This window comes from Heterocephalus glaber, unplaced genomic scaffold, assembly GCF_053883595.1.
Source record: "Heterocephalus glaber isolate CG9 unplaced genomic scaffold, H.glaber_assembly_v1.0 deba00001460, whole genome shotgun sequence".
Lineage (NCBI taxonomy): Eukaryota > Metazoa > Chordata > Mammalia > Rodentia > Bathyergidae > Heterocephalus > Heterocephalus glaber.
This window is the reverse complement of record NW_028258307.1, coordinates 7,378,659-7,400,483: the sequence shown is the minus strand read 5'-3', so window position 1 is coordinate 7,400,483 and position 21,825 is coordinate 7,378,659. Positions and strand designations below refer to the sequence as shown.

The following is a 21,825-nucleotide window of genomic DNA, read 5'->3' as shown; positions in this document are numbered from 1 at the left end:
CGTGTCCTGCCCACCACCACCTTCTGGAACAGACTTGGGGCTCCCAAGGTTGCCGTCCTTGTTGGCCATGTCCCCAGACCCTTTCCTCCACTGGGAGTCCTCTGGGACACCTCATGTCACCAGTGCAGGGGCACAATGCTTACAAGTGTGGGGTCTGGGGATGGTGTGGGAGGCCTCGTTATATTGTCCCCTCTACTCTCAAATGGCCTCAACACTCCATAATACAAACAAAATAAAACCCAACAACAACGATGGCAGAGAGAGAACACTGCTCCACCCTGGGTCTGATTTTTCTGGGAAGAGTGTATTTTCCAACATGTATAATATGCATGCAGATCTACAGTCTGCTACAACTGTTCCTCCTAAAATACATCTTGACTGCTTAGATGTACGCATTCGTTACAACATTCACTTTCAGGGCTCCATAACATTTATTTCATAACTATACCTGCCACGCCTTCGCTATGTAGACTCTTCGGAATTTTTGGAGTTAAGGACAAAGCTGTGATAAATGTCCTGTAGTAAGTATGTAGATACAAATTCAATTTTTTCTTTAGGAGACATCTGTATCAGTGAAACTGCCAGAAGAAAGGGCTGCACAATTTAATGGCTCTGATGCCCGTTGCCCAGTGGCCCTCTTACCCAGTTCTCGGTGTTTCGACCACACACAACTTGTTCACTGAGTGCATTGCACTTAGCAGATGCTGAAAAGATGGCTGAGGGCTGCAACTGTTTACGAAGCCATTGTACTGGAGGCTTAGCTTCTTTACACTGGGACAAGTTATAGATTTATTTCCCTTTCAGTGTGGGCTTCCCTTGCGCCTTTCTTTTTTTGAGACAGGGTCTTGCTATGTAGTTCAGGCTGGTCTTGAACTCACTATGAAGCTCAAGCTGGCCTCGACCTCACAGTAATCCTCCTGCTTCAGCTTTCTGAGTGCTGGGATTACAGGCATGTGCCACCATGCCCGGCCCCTTTCACATTTCTATAGCACTCCAAATCACAAAAATGTCCCAGATGATTGACTGACAACAGATCTTGCCATCTTTGTTTTCTGCCAAATTGCACGTAAGTGGAGTTTTGCTTCCTTCAAGTTCACAGGACCTGGAGCTGAGGCTTGGTTGGGCTCTCCCCTCCTGAGGGCACAGCAGTTCTAAGTGACCACCGAGCTCACTGGCACCTGTTGGGCCAGTGGCCTATGGAGAGCAAAGCTGCGCAGAGGGGAAGTGGGGCGGGGACGGAAAGACTTAGATCACGAGGCTCCCAGCTGCTAACAAGTATTCCCCCTGCCAGGATACACACTGCTCAGCCCCTGGGTTCTGGGACCCTACATTTTGGGACTATGGGCAAATCTCAGTTGTCTGTGCCCTGGCTAGCACTCTGGAGTCCCCCCTCCAGCTCAGGAGTAATGGTGGTCTGCACTCTGCTGGGAGCTGGGAACCTGGTCCCCACACCTGCCGTGGGGTGGGAACTTGACATCCTTGCCCCTCAAAACAGCCATCAGAAGCTCATCGGTGGCATTTGTCACCCACCCTTCACTTTGAGTGTCCCAGTGGACACTGTGCTAGGCTCTCTGGACAGGTGGCCAAATATTCTAGCAAGATACAGGTGTTAGCCCTGATAAATTACTTAATCAGAGCTGCAACAGCAGCTTCAGGGGAGGTATGGTGACCGATGGGAATTAAAACGGGATTCTGCCAAGTGGGAGTTAGGGAAGGACTCCTTTTGGGGAAGGATGAACAGACTGGAAGAATAACTTGAAGGCTGAGAATAGCAGGGAGGCTCTGGCTGAAATAAGCAGATTGTGCCAGGCCCCAAGGCCTGAAGGAGAACGCTGTGGATGGGTGTGTGTGTGTGTGAAGGACGCTGGACAGCATGAGCCCTGTGCGAATCCCTTGGTTTCTTTAAGTTCGATGGAAACTTGGACGGGATTTGAACAGGAGAGAGTAGGCGTGGGGGCATTGGTGCTGGCTTTGGGGACAGAAGCAATCGGAAGGCGTTTCACTTGGGGACCCCGTGAGGAGCCTTTGCATGATACAGTACGGAAAGCGGCCACACGAACACAGGCAGGGACAGCGGGGTAGAAAGATGTAGAGGGAGTCAAGAAAATACTGAAAAGTAAAAATCCGGACGGGCTGGATTGGGAGGCAGTGAGGAAGAACAGTACCAGGGAGATGTGCAGATCTGGGGCGTGTGCGACTGGTTAGGTGAGGATCAGCAGGGTCTCCTGAAGAATCTTCCTACACACTCTGACATGTACTTAGCCGACCCGCAGAGGTGCGCTCCTACCCACACAGCACTGTCCCTTTTGAGGCACTAAGCTGAGTCTACTCCGAGCAGTGGCCCCTAAAACTCATTTCTGCCATGAGGACGCAAGGGGATTGCTCATCTCCCAGCTCTCAGTCTTTATAAGGAGAAAGTCCCTCGTTCTTAGTATCCAGAATAGTGGGCTTCTCGACTCGTACGTTTGTTTCCATCTCGTGGGTTCTATAAATTCTACTCATGAGCAGGCTTCTTTCTTTCCTTTGGATGCTAAGAAACTCACTGTGAAACTAATGAACTACTCCTAGTAAGAGTACAGAAGTCCATGGTACAAAAAATTTTTTAATTTTTTGCCAGGACCTACCTTTCCATGTTTTTATATTCTGCTATCTTGAATTTTAGTTAGGTTTCTATTACCTTAATTTCCTTTTGAAGAGGATAAGATGTTGCAAATATAAATAAACTGATGAATTTGTCTGACTCCTGTCCCCCTGGAGGACTGCTGCGGGTGTGACCTCACTATCTCTCCTCCCTGACAGGACGTGACAGCTGTAGCTTTCCCAGTGTGAGCACTTCGGGTGCTCAGAGTTCTACTTCCCAAGGATTAGGAAACAGCGAGTGAGGCTGAAAGATTAAAATGGACCAAGTTCAGGTCTAATCTTCTCCCTCGTCCTCGGTGACGGTAAAATGACAGTGTTCACTAAACACCTGAACATATCCACCGTCACAGCTGATCTCCAGTGTGTTGGGATGACAGGAAGTGAGGACCCCAGCAGATAGCTAACTTTCAAAGTCAGCTAATGAGCCAGAGTCTGCTCTCAACTGCTCCAGCCAGCTCCTGGGCCTACAACAGAGATGGCTCAGGTGAGAGAGTGACCTTTGGGCTCCAAGGACAACCGCTTGCCTGAGCATGCAGCTGGTCCTCTCTCAAGATGAGCTGGGCCACTCAGAATCCTGGCTGGACTGCCCCTTCCAAATGTCCCACCTCTCTGGGAAAACCAGGAAGTCACCAGGCAGCCATGTTGCCTCCAGGGCCTGGTAACAGGAAGTGATCCACGGAGCTCTCAGCCATGAGATTTGCCTGAAATAGTTGACCATGACCCCGTGACTTGTACCCAAGGCCCCAAGGCTCCTGGGCCCTGCCTCACACTTTGTTCTCCACTGTGTCATCAGGCAAGGCCTCGTGGTTGGACGTGGGATCATCTGCTCCTCTTCCTCTGGCTCTCATCACCTGATCAAAATTCATCCTGCCTTCTCCTTTCTCAGCCCCAGGGCCTCTGGAGATTTCCCGGAGCCTGAGGGTGGCAAGGTGGGTGGGAGGGGACCACTGGGACTCTCACTTTCTGAGCAGGCGACTCCGGCCCCATACTGCACTGCACCCTGGGGGCAGAATATGTCCTCCTCGTGGCGGCAGTGTGCCAGGGACAGCTCCGTTCCTGAGCACTTCACTCCACTCATGACCACTTTGTTGCCATCATTTCCATGCCAATACCAGGTCTCCTGGATGAATCAACAAAAGAAATACCAGCTGGTCACCTCCAATGGTCACTTTCTCATATTCTGTCAATTTATAGCCTCAAAAAAATCGCAAGGTTGTATGACCCCATTTTTTCAGTTGGAAATGGCTAAGGCACAGTCACTTCCTTCCCACCATACAATCAGGTGGCAGCAAAATGACTGACAATCTAGGTCTCCTGACCCCAGCACTTGGATTCTGCCACTGTGCACATTGGCACGGCAGAGCAGAGTCTGTGATCAAACAGGTGCTTGGGGTGCTGTGTGTCAGGAGTAACAGGTGCCTGTAAGCCATGTTGCCACTTCCAGGTTCTGAGCCAGGGCAGACATTGCTAATCAATCAGAGCACTCCCTCCTCAAAGCCTTGGCACAGTTCTCCAGAAAGACCCTACCAATTGATCAGAACTTCATCATTTGACTGGAGAGAAAAACGATCTATTTTTGTACATCAATCATTAGTTAATGATCATCATCAAGTCTGACTTCTGAACTTGATTCTAGGAAAAGCCATTAATAGAGTAGTCCTTCCCAGAGGCTGAGGAGACCCTCAGTCAAAAGACTGTTAGGATAAAATCTCACTTTCAGAGATGTTTCCAGCAGAGAGAAGTGAGAAACCAGAAGAGTCTGGCACAGAGGTAGGATGAAAACACTTGGCTAAGCCACAGTACCCAGCTATTTGGTCAAATGCTACTCTAGGTAGTTCTGCTAAGTAGTTTTCAGGTGAGCTTAATATTTAAATCAGCTCATTTGAGTAATGATTACCCTCCATAAGAAGGATGGGCCTTATCCAAGCGGTCAAAGACCTTAAGAGAAAAAAAGAATGAAGTCCTTCCAGGAACAGGAAATTCTGCCTGCACAATGCTTCTGGATGGAAATGACATCAACTCCTCCCTGAGTCTGCAGCCTGTCAGCCTACCCTGCAGAATTTGGACTGGTCAGCTTCCAAAATCATGTGAGCCAATTTCTTAAATCTGTCTTTCTCTCACCAGATGGATAACAGATGACAGACAGACAGACAGACAGACAGGAGTGAGTCTTCTGTATCCATGGGTTCAGCATACATGGATTTAATCACCTGCAGATTGAAAGTATTTTTAAAAAATTGTCTTTGTACTAAATATACACAGACTTTTTTCATCACTATTCCCTAAGCAATACAGTATAACAGCTGTTTACCTAGCATTTCCATTGTATTACGTATTACGAGTAACCTAGAGGTGATTCAAAGTATACGGGAGGATTGTACAGGTTATATGCAATACCATACCACTTTATATAGAAGCCTGGCGCACCCTTGGAGTCTGGTGTCCAAGGGGGTCCTGGGAGCAGTGCCCCATGATATCAGGGACAAGTGTACAATTACACATCCTATTGACTCTGTTTCTTGATAGAACCTGACCCATATGCTCCACGTTTTCCAGATGAGAACAATGGGGCCTTAAGTAGATCTTATAATCAGTGGCAGATTTGGGAATGTCATCAAGCCTGGCCCATTTCACGGCCCCAGCTGAGGCCCAGGTGCCTTAGAAATGAAGTGACAGAGAACAAAAGCAGCTGGAGGGCAGCTCTGTTGGAATGTGGCAGTTTTTCCACTCTTCCTGGAGAACCACAGCAGGCCCCAGCTCATCACAAACAGTGTGAGCAGAAATACCATGCTGCCCTGGGAAGCTGAGCTCCCAGAGGGCATGGGCCACTGTATCAGAGGACTGCTCCTCCTGGATGTTGGAAAGAGGAGCCATGGGGCAGGAGACCTGAAGCAGCCTCTGCTCAGGACTCTGCACCTCCCTTTGGGGCAACCTGGGCCTCTCTCCCACCTGCACCAAGCCATGGGGGAGAGAGAGACTTCCCAGGAACACTGTCCACCACCCAAAACCCCTTTCTTAGGCCCTAGGAAGGGCTGCTTGGGAACAGAGCTGAGGGCGGGTAACCACGCAAGATGGGCCTCCAAACTCTGTCCTGCCTAATACAAGTTTAGAGCCAGCACACTGAGGACTTGGGATCCTTCGTTCCAGGTCTTAGGGAGTTTGACAGAGGCTTGGAGGGTCATGGAGTCTGCTGGTGGGAACAGTCAGGAACTGACCCTCAGTTTCCTGGCCCCAGGCTGCCTTATGAAGGGGTAGGAGGTAGGAATGAAGACCAGGGCTTAGGGGTTCTCTGCTGAGTCGTCCTCCGGGGGAAGGTGCAGCCACGTGACCAGGGCTCCGGACTTGGCCTGGGGATTTGCTAGAGTATGGATGGGGGAAGACCTGAGGCGTGGCCACCCACTGGGCAACACTGCAGCTGAGCAAGGGCTTCCAAGTCAGTGGGCCAAGGGGCTGGGGCGCTGGGCCTTGGCTGGCCAGTCACACTGCCCTGAAGGAATGGCCTGCCCCTCTCCTCTCCCAGCCTGGCTTTCGGGGCTCAGCCCTCCCCAAGCAGAATCCCAGCATGCTGAGAGCGTAGATGCAGTGTGCCGAAGCCCAGCTCTGACTGCAGACCCAGGCTCCAGCCCCTCAGTTCTGTGGGCTGGAAACAGAGGCCAGAGGGAGCAGACGCCTGCCCAGGCCCCAGGGCTGTGGGGCAGAGCTGTGGCCAGAACAAGGTCCCCCCTGCCTCTGGCTGTGGCATGTGGATCTGCACCTCCCTCGTGGGCTCCTAGAGGAGGGAGGTTGACAGGGGGGAAGGTAGGCTGGACAGACGGCAGCGGACCCCAAAGCCTGGCTTCTCACCTGGAAGGCGTTGCTGGCGAACCCCAGGCCCAGCTGCCGGCAGACCACCATGGCCTCCACGATGCCCCAGTTCTGGCCGCACACCGTCCCCCACACCAGGGACCCGTTCCTCTCTGTCAGCACCTCCACCCGGCCCTCGTAGGGATTTCGGCCCCCGTTCAGGCGCACCTGCGGACACCAGGAAACACAGGATCACCAGGAGGATGGAGGGAGCTTCCCCACCAAACTGCACCAGCCCCAACTTCCCCAAGGTGATTCTACTTCTTGACAGACCCAGCAGCCTCAAGGGCCCGTGTGGTAGTATCGTGCCCAGCATGGCCCCACAGTGAGACCCCCAGGTGTCCTGGGGCCCTGTGCCCTTGCTTTGAGTGCTTACTGAGCTTCGAGAGATGACCTGTACGTGTGCAGTCTCCATTCCAACAGAGCCAGACATTTAAACTGCACATACTGCACATGTGCTATGGGACAGACACCCTAACGCGACAGGAAACTTGCAGCCAGGCTTCAGGAGCACTAACTGTGCCCTCACCTGTGCATGTCCTTAAGGACATAAGCCTTTGGCCTTTATCCAGCAGCACCCTGTCAACCCCATTCCGGATGGAAAAGTCTCCCAATCATCGTCCTTTAGTGCCCTTTGCCAAGGGTGCTCCTGTCTGAAGGTGGTCAGCACTGACCAGAGCTGGGGGCCAGGCTGGGCTCCTAGCAGGAGGGGACCCAGCCCTGGGTCCTGGGGTCGGGACTGACTCCTGGGGCTGAGGGCACTCAGTAAGCGCCTGGGTTGTCCCTCTTGAAAGCCACCTCTGGTCACCCCTTGGCAGCTGCTGTCAGACAGGCCCAGGGCGGCACTACTCCCCAACCCCCCAACCCCAGCCTCCTGTCTCCTGGCCTGCTTCTGGTCCTGTGTCCAGGACAGGGAGGCACCACAGTGCCTGCTGCCCCGCCTGCAGGGCTCACTCGCTGGAGTGTGGGGCTTGGGATGAGCTCTCTACAGACCCAAGTCTGACCCTTGGGAGCCATAACCAGGGTTAACCCTCTTCTGTGCCTGGTTTTCGGCTCCCACCTCCTGCAGGGGTGCATGGCAGGGCAGAAGGCCCAGTTAGCCCTTGAGACGGCAGCCCAAGAGGACGATAAAAAACAGAATGACTTTCCCCTGGGTTTACTGTGTGTTTCGGTTCTCATCTACACTGCTGTTGGGAACAAACTAGTACAAGAACTATGGAAATCAGTATGGAGATTCCTCAAAAAGCTAAAATGAGAAATTCCACTCAACCCAGCTATTCTCCTATTAGATATCTTCCCAAAAGACTTAAAGACATCATATTACAGTGATACATGCACACCCATGTTTACAGCAGCATAACTCCTAATAGCTAAATCTTTGAAGTGGCCTATATGTCCATCAATAGAAGAATGGATGAAGAAAGTGTGGTATTTATATACAATGGAGTACTACTCTGCTATAAAGGATAAATGTGAGCCATTCACATGGAAATGGATGGACTTTGAATCCATGATGTTAAGTGGAATAAATTAGACACACAAGCTTAAATATCACATGACTTCTCTTATATGAGAAACTCAAAGTATAAATAAATTAAAGTGCAAAATAAAAGACAGACGATAGGAAATAAGGAGACAGATCTTTTGAAAATGGGAAGAGGACCAGGCGAAGGAGGGAGGGAGGAAGGGGAAAGGAAACAAGATGTAATAATAGTTAAGATAAGTTAGGTACAGGTACTAACTCTCCACAATGAATGTAATCATTATGTACTGCAGACATGTGCCAATCAGGAAAAGAAAATAAATTCCCTGCAGACTGTGCCCAGCCTTACCGACTGCGTCTCTTCCCTGCCTCTGCCTCACAGAGGGTGACTTCCTTGTCACCTTGGAGTCAGGGACAGGCAAGGATGGAGAGGGCAGAACCCTGTTGGTGCTTTTTCCTGCTTCCGGAGGGTGTGGGCTCCCACGTGTCTGCCCAGTGAGGAGGCGGCTGACTCTGAGCTGTCATTAGGAGGTATCGGAGGGCCTCTCGCCTGGCCCACCACCGCCTGGGGGGCTCTCCACTAAGCTGGCTGGCTGCGTGGCAGTGTCCTTTTCCTGGGTTCTATAGGCCTCAAAGGCGATGGCCAATCACACAGCTGCCACGTTGACTCTGACCAAGGGAAGCAATGGCTCCCAATGGGACGTCCAGGGCCTCAGCGGCTGACTGTGAAGCTGGCCTTGCCCACACATGGCTCCCCCATCCCAGGCCCCACCCAGGTTGCGCCCTGGGTCAGCCGGGAGTCTCAGGTCTGCACCTTGCCCACTATCCCCCCAGAAGGACAGAAAAGCCAAGCCCTGCCAAGTGTGGTGACACATCTGCAATCCCAGCACTCTGGGAGGCTGAGGCAGGAGAATTGCAAGTTTGAGCCCAGCCTGGACCATATACAAGACTGGACTGAATTCAAGGCATAGGGAAGAGCATTGCATATAATTTCCTGGACATTTTCTCAGGGCTGGGTGAAACTCATGCATGCCAAGGAAGAATTCACCTTGTTCGTTATCTAGTAGTCAGGGGAGCCCAGGGCAGGAGATCTAGTGCAATTCCTTGGAGGCCTTATCTCAAGAAGGGAGGAGTAAGCACTCTGGGAAGCTGAAGCAGGAGGACTGCAAATTCAAGTCCACCCAGGACAACTTAGGGACTTAGCGAGACCTTGTCTCAATTAAATAAAAAAGGGCTTAAGATGTAGATCAGTGCAAAGGCCCTTGGTCTCAGTACCAAAAAAAGGGGAGGGGCTTATGAATCTGCCTCTTCTTTCCCTCTGGTTACCAAATGCCATTTGCACTGTACTTGCATCTGTGTGGTCTGCAGACCCGCTGTCCAGGCGGTGCCTCTGGATCCCGGGAAAGGGCCTGTCCCACAGATGTCACAGGGGCAGGAGGCCTCGAGTCCCTTGCAGAAAGGACTAAGATGCCACCACACCTGGAGCAGGGCTTGGCTCACAGTGGTGCCAGGCACCTGCCACGAAGGAGGGCAAACTTGCGCACGTCTTCTGATTTGCATGTTTATAAATCCCGGATGACAATGACATTCATTCATAGTGACAGTGGTGGAGCCTGAGGCCCCACATCTCAGAGCAACCTCACACAACTGGGAGGACCCAAGCGGCATGGTTCCCTTTGGGCCGCCAGGCCCTCACCTTCTTCTGGAAGCCCATGGTGGGGATGTTGCACCGCACCCCTGCATCTTCTTCATGGTTGCAGCCCTGTGACTCGGTGTTGAGTCTGCACTCGATGATGGACTTCTCGTTCCCTGTGCACTGGACCTCGTTGAGGTGGATGGGTCCGATCCCTGGTGAGGGAGGAGAAGGGAGCGCCAGGACAGCATCTGAAGGAGACTCTCTGACTGGCAAGAAATTCCCCGACATAAGAAGCTGCCTCTCCCATCCTCCAACTCCCAGCTGTCCCCATGGGAGGCGGCCCAGTGACCCAGGCTCTTGCTCCTGGAGACAACACTGCCAACTGTCTTGGGATTCACCTCTGCTAAGAGCAGGCAAAGTCCACGATGAGCCTGCGGGGTGGCCTCAGCCAGATCGCTCAGCCTCCCTGAGTACTGGCTTTCTCACATTAACAGGGGAGCTGAACTAGAAGATACTGAAGTGTCCTCCCTAGTACCAATATTCCAGGATTTATGCCTCTGAAGGGGGTGACTGTCACTGCGTCAGCCATGTCCCTGCATATGCCTTACACAAATTAGAACTGATTTGGAAAAGGGGAGTTTTAAAATACAAGTGCAGATGAGGTGTAGGGAAATCACAAAGGTGAGTCCAGTACTCCCGGATTACTAACCCTTCCATGAGTGAGAAAGAACCAGCATCTGGCCTGGGAGAGGAGAAGAGGGTGGAGAGAGGCCACCTATAGGAGCCGTCACTGTTGGTGGAGGGACACAGGGCCGATGGGGGCCCTGCAGGAAGAGAGATGTACCACCCCCTGCCCTCGGCCCACTCCAGTGCCTGCCAGTGCCCTGCTTGGCCAAGCCCAAGGACGCCCCCAGGGCCCTGGACATCAAGGGCAAGGGAGGGAGGGTCCCTGGAGGGGCAGGCAGGTCCATCCAGCAAGTGACCTGATAGTAACTCTTCATCATCAGAGCAACCTTTCCATGAAATGAGGAATCTGGGGACCAGAGACTGAGAGCATGTTTAATGACTGCATGTTGAAATCATCATATTTTGTATATATAGGGTTAAAGAAAATGTTATTAAAATAATTCAATCACGTAACAGGGCTCACACATATTTCTATTGGGCAGTACAGGTCTAGCACATCAGAGCTCCTTCACGAAGGGCTTGGTCCCTTGACCCTATTCTCCTGGAATGCATCCATGCATTAGTTCACTCATTCTTCTTCTCTGGGACACAATGAGCTAGGCATAGACTCTAAGGCCACAGGCCCCTCCCTCACACACACTCAGTCTTGGGGAGAGAGGATGTGCCAGTGGACAGCTGGGGTCCTGCTCTGTGCAGTGCTGAAGCACAAAGGGCAGCAGCTGGTGACCCAGTATCTGTCCTGGTGGGGCTGGAGTCAGAGCCTCAGGCACCCTCCACCCAGCCACTCTGCTCTGCAGGGCAAGATCCAAGGGCAGGAGGTCACTCAAGGTCTCCAGTAAGGTAGGTGTCTGGGCCAGGATGAGGACTCCCACTGCCTAACTCTCAGCAATTGCCTTTTCTCTACCCTGGGTGTGGGTGTGGTTGTTGTCTTCCATTATTGCAAGCCAGGATGGAAGAACTGATCCTGTCTGCCCTGTGCCACTGAATGTGGTGCTTTTCCTCTGGGATGACTGAGGTTGCCCACCCAGCGTAGCAGGAGGTGATGAGCCATCCAGTGGCTCTTTCAAGGCCAGCATCAGGGTTATCCAAGGCCTCTTTTTCCTAGGGTTCTCTAGGCCTGCGGGGAAATAATTAGGTCACAAAGCACCCACCCATGCTAAATGGATTCATGTCCCCGAGTGCTTGCTTATTCCTCTGAATGAGGGGCCCTGGTCCTATGGGGTTGGGAGAGCACAAACCCACATGTGAGTCAACCAGTGGAGCGGACTTCGCCGGGCAGCGAAGGAAGGTTGTGTGTCACATGGCATAACAGAGGCTGGCAAGTGGCACACCTGGCCCTAACCCCAACCTTCAGTGGATACCCAGGATGCAGGACAGAAGAGAGGCCGAGACAGCATCCAAATGTCAACAGGACTGGGCCAAGGGGGCAGAAGGGAGGAAACTGGGTCAGAGTCAGACTTGGGTGTCAGTCTTTCTCTGCCACTGGCTATTGGGGTGGCTTCAGACTCGAAGCCTGAGCTTCAGATTCCTCCTCTGATGGGCTGGAGGAGCTGAGGTTGTCTAAAATCCTGGTACTGTCACCCCAGTTCATGGGAGCCTCCCTCCAGCCTCAGGGGACCAATGAAGAGGTGACTCCCTGCAGACCGGGGCATGGCACAGCGTGGAAAAGACCAAGACACTGGACTAATGAGCTGCACCACTACAAGTGAGGCAGCTCGGGACTCTGGAGTGTCACCCAAGCAAACCACAGCATGTGCCATGCAGGCTCTGGGCGAGTGGGGACTGTTATTTCCTCCAGCCCGTGAGCAATGATCTCACCATGTTCTTTCCTGTGGGCTGATGGTCCCACGTGTGACAGTATGGGAGCATCTTCTCCCCGAAGCACAGGACACCCCTCCCATGCCTGCCACCCAGGCACCTTCCTCCCTGCTGGTTGGTGCTGAAGACATTCCAGGAAATGATGATGACTCCCTGCTCGGGCAAGTTCTCCAGGGAACAGCGGGGCACTCATGTCTGGGTGAAGGTTCCTTCTGAAGGACCAGGGCTGGCAATGATGGGTGTGTGGTCCCTGTGGGGCTCGTTGGGGAGGGAAGCAGTTCTGTGTCACCTTGCAGTGACAGCAGTGCTGTCCGTGGAACAACCCCTCAAAAGCCTCCTCCGCTTTTGTTCTTCACTTACATGGAAGATTTGTTCAGGACACTTAATAAACACCAGTCTCTCTCTCATTGGATGGAGGGCGTATCCTATTCCTTCTCTGCTGTCAAGGGGACAATATGGGGCTCTACCAGGGTGAAAAAGGGAGGTGACATCCTGTTCTTGTGTGTCCAACAGCATGATGGCTTCTGAGGTCCTCTCCTGGAGGAAGGGCCTGAAAATCCCAGCTTCCTCGGTGGGGCAGCGGAGAAAGAGCACAGGGTTGGGAGTCGGCAGACCCAGGTCAGAGTGTTTACCGCCTGCTAGTTTGTCCTCTAACCTTGCTCATTTACTCCCTTCTCTGGGCCTCAACTTCCAAATCCATAAAACGGGGACTCAGTGCCATCTAAGGCCCCTTCCAGCCCTGACCATCTGGGGAGGCCAGGGATTCCCCAAAGGATACCAGCTGCTGCAAGGAGGAGGAAGCACAAGAGCCACATGAGGTTGTGGCCACCAGCCAGAGAGGCTACGCTGTCCCAGGCAGAGAGGCCGCCCAGTAGCAGCCCTGCCCCTTACCTTGCCCCAGCCTGGAGCCAGTGACGGCCTCCTTGGCAGTCCCGAAGCCCAGCTCTCTGCAGACCACGCTGGCCGACACCAGGTCCCAGTTGTCGTCGCACACTGTCCCCCACTCTCCGTTCTTGAGCACCTCCACTCGGCCCTCCCCGACCTGGGCACCGCCTCTGAGCCGCACCAGGGGTTGCTGGAGAGACACACAGTCCTGCTAAGTGCAGAAGCGCATGCGTGTTCTGTGCATGTGTGTGCACGCGTGTGAATGCTTACCTGTACGCATGTGAGCACAGATACACGTGCGCATGTGTGTCTCGGGAGGCTTAGAAGGCTGAGCCACTGCCGACCCTGTGACTACACAGCTGTTCTGGCCGGATCAGACCAGAGTCCTTGTCCTACCCTGGCCTATGCCGTCCTCAGCTCACGACCCCTCAGTCCCCGCAGAGGACTGGGCCGGGGCAACCTTGGGTGGAGGTGGTGAATTTCAAGCATTCGCATCCACCAGCCACCTCGAGGGCGCCACATGAAGCTGTCTCCCCACCTCCTGGCCCTCTTTCCTCTGTGACGGCACCTAGGGTGGGGTTCTAGGGCAGCACCCAAACTTACAGACCCCCGGGACTACTCTTACCCTGACACTAGGGGCAGAAAAAAAGGGGAGCAGGTGGGAGTACGAAACACTCCATGGCTTCAGGAATGTTTATTCTCCCTTTACAAAACAAAACAATGAATGAAACTGCTGGTTCCAGCCAATTTTCTGCAGAACTGTGACCACTCGCTTCCCTGACCTGCCTTCCCAAGATGTCCAGCTGGACTCGGAGGCCTTTCCCAGGGAGCACGTAACCCTGAGCTGAGCTCGAGGCGGCAAAGTGTCAAATAACCCCACCCACGCTCAGCAGTGGCCAGGCAGAGAGTCAGCTGGCTCTGGAGGGAAGACGGAAACCAAGGAAAATATGATGTAAGCCTCCCGCTGTCCTTCACTGGTTTGGGAGGAACTTGATTCCTTTGCTCTAAACCGCACAGCAGCGGAATTCCAGAACAGTAGGATCTGGTCCTCTGGCTTACACACGAGGGTCCCTCAGAGGCTCAGGCTCAGGGCGGGGAACAGGATGTGGGCATTAGACCACGTGGCAGTGGGGCAAGTGAGGGCAGGGGGCTGCACAGGACTGGTTTTCAGAGGACTGGGAAAGGGCGCTGTGCCCTGGCTGCAGGCATGGCTGATGGTATGGTCACATCTGTGCGCTTCCAAGGCCAGGGGGAACTGGGGAGGCAGGGCCACTGCCTCCCAGATTTACCAGGGAGCCACACGGAGTAGTCCCCACATGCAGGCCGAGGGCTGCATTTGCGGCTTTGATCCAAACACCTGCGCAGCCTGGGACAGGTACCCAGTGTGGTTTATTGCTCTCGCCCTTATTTCCTTTCTCGCAGGTCTGCAGGTGCTGACAGGGAGGATGGATAGGGCAGGAAGCAGAGAGGGCAGGAGGGGACACAGGGAGAGGAAGTGCTTCTCCTACCTACAACCTGTCCCCAGCAGCACTTCCCCTGCCCAGGGCCTGTCTTTCTCCTTGGCTCCCAATCACGCCTGGCTAGCCCACAGCTAACCTGGAACTCACCAGGCCCAGATGACAACTGCCGGGAGCCTACTGACTAGTGACCAACCCTCTCCTCCCTGTCCTTTTCTTCCCAGGTGCTGCCCCCTCCCGCACTGGGCCCCTTACCAGCAGTTTCACAGGGACCATTTGGTAGACTGATGAAAGAAGAAAAGCAGGAAAAAGACAAGCGAATGAGCTCTTTGTGACTATGGAGGAAGAGAGTAGAGGAAAGGTGAGCCTGCTGGGGTTGGGATAACTCATTTATCCTGAGAAATCTGTCAGTGGAGGTGGCAGTGTCAATTCACATGGGAAAATGAACACTGTATCTTGGAACTCCTCCCTCAACTCACTCCCACTCCCTCTCCCTCTCCCTCTCCCTCCCTCCCTCCCTCCCTCTCTCTCTCTCACACACACACACACACACACACACACACACACACACCACATCAAGGTGTTAGTTCACATAAACATAATGTGACTAACAGAAGGATATTTGGACATGGTTAGTGCCAGGGATTTTTTTTATCTTGGAAAAGCCTTCCTCAGTGGCTATCCTTCCTTGCTGAAAAATAAGCCAAAACACGTTTGAAAACATTGTGGCTGGTGGCACGTGTTGTGGGGAGCTGTATGGTGTCCCCAAGAGTTCCAGCTGCTTTTTTCCTTCTGGAACTATGTAGGAGTCTGGCCACTCTGAACCATCTGCTCATGCATAAGCAGCCAGTGGTGGCCAACAATAAGGTGCCCTCCTGGCCCAGGGATTTGCCCTCCCAAAGGGACTCTGGTCTCCTCCTCTCTCCTGGGGTCCCTCCTGCTCCTACCACCCAACACCCCTACCAGGTGGCCGTGGCCACACCTCCTGCCCCACCCTCACCTCTGGTTTGTAGGCTTTCCGGAATCTCGAGGGTCCATCAGGGCTGAAGACCTGCCCAGGCACACAGCTGACCACTACGGGCTGCCCATTCTCACAGGTGATATTCTTCACAGGCTCCCGTGACACTTGGGGACCCAGCTTGCAGCTGGAGATGTGGGCTTCTGTGCCGGTGCAGTTCATGGAGTATGGCCAGTAACGCTTCTTCCTCCGTGTGGCGAGCATTCTGCAGAAGGCAGGAGGGGGCAGGTGACCAGGGCACCCTGGCACCCACTGGATGCCTTCTGAAGCCAGGCACAACAAGACAGGCGTGGTTCTGCTCCGCCCTGCTGCTCAGGCAGGGTCTCTGCCCAGTGCCTGATGCTAGCACCCCAGAGCAGTGATTCATGCTGGGCACTGGGGGGCAGGACTCCAGAGGTGCCCATGGCCTCCTGTTCTCCCATGATGAAATAATAACAGTGAAACTTGTAAACACAAAATGCAAAAGGAATATATAAAACAGGTGAGGTTCCTGATTCCAGAAATGCTCCCTGAAGTGTTGGCTACACTAACTCTTCAATAATGTCACCACAATCTGCTGTTATTTCCCAGCTTTATTTCTCTGGATCTATGAACAGTCCAAGCTGACTAAACTCTCCCGATGATAGACAAGATTAAATGTGTAAGTCCAGTGATAATAGTCTTACAGGAGTTTGTCGGCTGAATCAAATAAATTGCTCTGCAATGGAAACTACAATGGTAATGAAATTCTGCAACTGATTTCAGATCAAATCTTCACCCAGGAAAATCTGCAAGATTGAGTCTTTAATGCCCTGTCCTAGGGAAGCCCTTAGCCTGCATTTCCTATACACACACGTTGTCCCTTATTAGGTCTTTTTTCTCCTGAAGGCAGGATATGGATTAAGATAAGGCAAAGTTTCTTTTTTCTAAAACATCATCAAACCAATAAATAATGCATTGGTTAACAGGGAGGTTACAATGACTCAATTTCCTCATGCCCAAAGGAAAAGTAGTATAAATACGTACACCACAAGATTGTCCTGTGTATTAACCCATGTTCTGCAGCTATAATGGAGTTTCACAGATGAGATCATTTACACAATAGAATTTATTTGGCTTCTGGTTCTGGAGGCCGGAAAGTCCAGAAGTGTGGATCCAGCATCTGGGGCGGTGCGGGGTGGGCGGGGGGGCTGTGTTATCTCACGACAGAAGGACAAGCAAGCATACACAGGCAGAGAGGAAATGATAATTAACCCTGTCTCCAATAGTGGCATTAATCCATTCAGGAGGACAGAATGGCCTACTCAACTCTTAAAGCACTTGTTAAAGCAAAGAATTAGATAGCACTACGATAGTTAAAAGAGATAACACGTATAAAGCACTTAAAACAATGTCCAGAAATAGGATGTGCTTGTGAAAAAAATAAAAACTGTTGTGGTTGGGCCGGGGATTTAGTTCAGTGGTTCCACTGCCTGCCTCGAAAGCACAAGGTCCCGAGTTCAATACCAAAACAAAACAAAAAAAACTGTTGTGGTTAAAGGCACAAAAGAAAAAGGAATGAGAGCAGGAGGAATCCGTGTGGCTGGAGTGAGGAAGATGACCTCACGGGAGAGTGGGCTTTGAACTGGGCCTTGACTGACGATAGCTTTAAGGAGAAGGAGGGGAGGACACATGTCTTCGCATGCACTCGTCCCTGCTTGGCAAGACTCATCAAGATGTCACAAAAAGCCAGACATGGTCACTTGGCAGCAGCCTGGTGCAGGGACTCTGGGCAGGCTGATCTGGTTGGGTCGACAGTCCTCCACTTTACCAGCTGAGCTATTGAAGGGTGCCCTGGGCAGGCTGATCCCAGATGGGCCAGGAGTGGGGTCCCATCCCTGCTGGCCCAACTGCCCTGGAAATATCTGCTTTGTGAATGAGGTGCAAACATAGAGAAAGGGCAACTCCTCCAGATGCCATCATCATCTCTCCTTGACCAAAATTTAAGACTTGCGACAATTCTAGTATATCTGTGGGTACAACGACACGGAATCACAGCAATAAAGATTATCTTGGAAAATTCAGGATGTGAGCTCACTTCGGTGACGTCATAGAGCAGAGGCTCCAGGGGGGACTAGTAACAAGAACCAAGAACCCAAGGTCCACTGCCTGCCCCTCCCACTTCCTGCAAGGCCCCTGTGCCAGGAAACCCACAGCTTGTTTCCCTGACCCCCACACCCTCAGGAAACACCAGCTGCATGAAGACTTGTCAGACGGTGCTGGCTGGCCTTGGCTTAGGGAATTCCTGTTGCTTCCAGCTGTCAGAGAACACCACCCTCTCTAGGAACAGATGTAACGGAGGTCTTCAAAGTGACCCAGCAAGCAGAGCTGCCCCAGGCCCACTCCAGCCTTCCCCAGGCAGCTCGATTCCATCCTACATCAGCTCTGAGGAATGTGCCACCCACCTCACCCTCCGTAGGCCTTCGCCAGCCAGACCAGCCCTCCCCACACGAGTGTGATTCACTCTGACAGGCTGACCGGCCCCAGGGATGCAGAGAGGCGCCCTGCAGCCGTAAGCCTACTTACAAAAGAGGTCCCTGGGCCTATGGCAGGGTGGTAGCAGCAACACTGAGCTGGACCAGTTCCACTGAACATGGAAAGTCCTAGTGGCTTTCCCCAGCCAAGGGGAAGCCAGACTTTGTGGGTTCCAGCCAGCTGCTGAGTATGTCTGTTCCAATGCTACTTTCCACAACTGGGGATATCGCCACAGGATAGGGTTAGGGATTTACTGGACCCAGGATGAGGCAGACTTGAGCTAAAGCTCTACAAGCCTCCCTGACTAGCAGGCTGCTTTGGGTCTCTTGGAATAAGTAAGTGTCAGTTCAGAACCAACGTCCAGTAGTCCCTGAAAAATCTGATTATTTCCTTCTCCCCAGTGCAGTCATCCTGGCAAAGGGTCCCTCTGGAGAAGGCTGGGAGAAAGAGCAACAGTATATCTTTTTGGTGGGGTACCGAGGTCCTCCCTCACGGGGACCCACCTCCCCTTCATTCTGGGGTGCTTGGTTGGTAAACTGGCAAAGACTGGGCATTGACTGACCATGACTGTTTAGTTGCCCAGAGCTTGTCTGCATGTGCAGATCAAGGAAGATTCAGCAGGCTTCCTAGCTTACTTCGAAGAGCAGTCAACTGCCCAGGGCCAAGGTCTCAGGAGACAGACTATTCTCATGGCTGCTTGACTCTGCCGTCCCTTACAGGAGCCACGCCCCTTGCCTGATTGGGACCACTGGCTGATTGGGTGGCTGATTGGAACTACTGGCCCCTCCAGCCCTGGATCACTGCCATTGCATTTCGATTCCAGTTCAGTGGCTGCTTTGCCCACCGTGAGCCCCAGCCTCCAGAGAAGAGCCCTGACAGAGCTGAGGATGGTGGGGACTCTTCGCAGCGTCACAGGGACAGGTGTGCCTCCTAGCCCCCCGGTGTGACCGAGTGGGTCTTGAATGCTAATCCACCCTGACAGTCCCCTCTGCACCCCTTCCTCCATATCAGACCAAGGCCTAGTGCTTCCAGCTCAATCTTGGAGGGCAGCTTTCTGGGGCCCAGCTTTCTGCTCACTCACCCTCCAAACTGTCAGATCCTTTTCTAACTCCCGAACTGTGACATCAAATGAAGACTTGCTACTCAGTGAGCCACGTCAATAAACCAGAATCAATATTCAGGTCCTGCTTTGAGAAGAAAATGATGATGAGGATTACAAAATGCTGCTGGCCCTGGGGACCGGGTCCCAACGAAATCACTTTGTTGGCAAATGTTGGAGGAAGTGAGGCTCTGAGACTATGAGGGAAACTGAGGCCTATGAGTGGCCAGCAGGCTGCCAGGTGATCAGAGGGAGCCTCCTGCAGGACATGGGGGAGACTCCAAGATGGAGAGCCCCAGGGGTGACCAGAGCTATTAGGGCTATGCAGGGCTATGTGCAGGCCTATGAAATCCATAGGGGCCTGGAGGGATGGAGGGAGATTACTACACATACAGGCTGAGAGCTGCTTTACAACTACTTTCCTCCAGCCACAAGCCACTCTCATGCCTCGCCAACGTGATCCCAGCAACAGCAGCAGCAGGCTATAGGAAGGGTGACAAGGAGATGGGAAAGACTGCTGGCCTGGCCATCCCTCAGGACTTCTGTGGGCCTCAACATCTGATCTGTCCCCAGGCGAACTGTCCCACCTCTGCGGGCTCCCAGGGAGGACCAGTGTCATCCTAGAGCAGCTCTGGGCTCTTCAGGGGCTCGGCAGGAACAGCAGGAAACCGAGCCACTGCCCCTCAGGCCTCCCATTCCTCTGCAGACTGAAGCACCGGCGGAAGATCTCTGAGGCCTCACCACACCCCAGGAGTCCTGGCCTTTGCCCCCAGCTCCTCCGGCTGTGCCAACTCAGCCAGCCCCTGTGGGACCCCAGAGGATCAGAAACCTCCCTTTCTTGGGGCAGATGTCAGCCCAGAGACCAGCAAAAATGACAGAGACAAAGCCTGGGTTTTGTGCCCTCCCACCCAGAGGAGGAACTGGTTTCCGGAGGGGTGTGTCACTCATCACCCATCACAATGGGACACTGCCCACCACTGCTACCTTGTACCCCACCTGGCCTTCAAGGCCCTTCCCTCCTCCAAAGGCAAAACCAGACAAGGAGATGGGAAGAGTTGGGGTGGGTCAAACCCAGGTTTCAAACTTCGAACAAGCCATGTGCTCCTGGGCTCAGACCCTATGGCCAGCCTGCGGGACCTGGGGAGCTGACCCAGAGGAAGCCTGTTGGGGGAGAGGCTTGCTTTTCTTGGCTCCCGTGGGTAGGAAGAGCTGAGACAGTTACTAGGGCAGGTGCTGGGCCCTGTCTGGTGGCTCATATTCATCCCAGGGTGCTACCAGCACTCACTCTCCATGTCTGAGGCCTCACCATGTCTCCACTATTGATTCTCATCTCCTCATCTCTAGAATAGACTTCTAGTTCCCATTGGTGTTGCTAGGATTCAGTGACAAAGACAGTGCCTGGCATGTGGTAAGCACTCAGCAGAAGCTGGCATTGGTGCAATTCTATAGAGGAGACAGGAAAACCCCACTACCAACCAGCTTTCCGTAGCCCGGGTTCTGCATGTGCAGATTAAACCAACCTCAGATAGAAAATACTTAGAGAAAAGCGGGTCTGTATGGAACAGGTGCAGACTTTTCTTGTCAGCGTTCCCCAAACAGTACGAGTATGACAACTATTTACACTGCACCCACACTGTACTGGGTGTTGTACCTGATCTTGAGATGATTTAAAGTGGGGATGCCCCTCGGGTCAGGTAAGGAAGTCCTGTCACTACCTCTTCCCCTTGGGAAGTATTAACCTTGGGCACCATAGGAACACGGACAGGCTTCAGTGAAATGAACTGAATTGATCAGTTTCTCAATTACCTAGTAATTATCACAAGCTCTAGATTGCTCAGAATAATCAATGCTGAGGGCAAGTAAACATTTCTTCTGCAGTCAGTGCCAGCCTGCCCTGCCCAGTCTGGGATTTTCCCTGGTTTGGCCCATGTGGTCCCCTAGCTGGCTGTAGGCACTGAGAGGCGGGATCTGCTGGGCTGAGCACCTTGAAGTCTAAGCTGCCCTCGCTCTACACTGGGCCAGGCGTCTGGGGCCTTCTCCCGTGGGAGTGTGCGTCCCTCAGAGCTAAGGCTCTTGCTAGAGAGGCCCCAGGCCACAGACATGCATGGCCAGGACAGCAGGGAGGGCACAAGCCCAGGAAGCCCCAGCCAGTACAGCCTTCTTACTTGTAGGCCTTGGTGTTGTAAGTCTTCTCGCCAGGGAAACCGAACATGCCGCAGACCACGTGGGCATTCTTAGCCGTCCAGTGCTTGTCGCAGATCTGCTTCCAGGCCTTGCCCACCTTCACTTCCACGTAGCCCTCCGTGACCGGGGTCCGATGGCGGAAAGCTGAGAGGACGGCGCGGATCCGGATGTCCTCCACCTGGATATTCAGGTTCTGGGACGAAGGAGGGACAGAAGGAGAGGTTATGTCTCTGGTCTGGCCCTGGAGGGATGTCAAGTGCAGGTCCTTCCTTGGTGACCTCAGGCCGGTGGGCTGCTGGCCTGCCTGTGTCACGGGCTGTGCACGAGGCTGTGGGCACTCGCGGTGAGCACACAGCACAGAGCACAGTTACAGGGTGCTGTGCAAGGGACGTGGCATGGCTGCAGGGACCGAGGTGGGCGTGGGGGTGACCTGGAGTGATCTAAAAGCCTTAGGGGACCCTGGAATCTCCCCCGCATCCTGCCGAAGAAACCAGAGAGCTGTGAGCCTTTTCCCTCACAGGCCTCAGAAATCACAGCACGAGAGCAAATTTTTTTTGGAATTTTCAACAGGAAATAACTTGG

General features: G+C 53.1%; 1 protein-coding gene across 1 annotated transcript in view; it reads right to left on the bottom strand.

The window, feature by feature from the left end:
- Positions 1-21,825, bottom strand: part of Loxl2 (lysyl oxidase like 2) — a 76,956-nt gene that overhangs the window by 11,082 nt on the left and 44,049 nt on the right. The window contains exons 4-9 of the mRNA XM_004848346.3: positions 21,225-21,436; positions 15,450-15,672; positions 12,999-13,182; positions 9,663-9,814; positions 6,484-6,651; positions 3,601-3,760 (exon numbers count right to left, since the gene is read on the bottom strand). Of these exons, the coding sequence (XP_004848403.1) occupies positions 3,601-3,760; positions 6,484-6,651; positions 9,663-9,814; positions 12,999-13,182; positions 15,450-15,672; positions 21,225-21,436 (1,099 nt within the window). The remainder of the gene's footprint in view (positions 1-3,600; positions 3,761-6,483; positions 6,652-9,662; positions 9,815-12,998; positions 13,183-15,449; positions 15,673-21,224; positions 21,437-21,825) is intronic.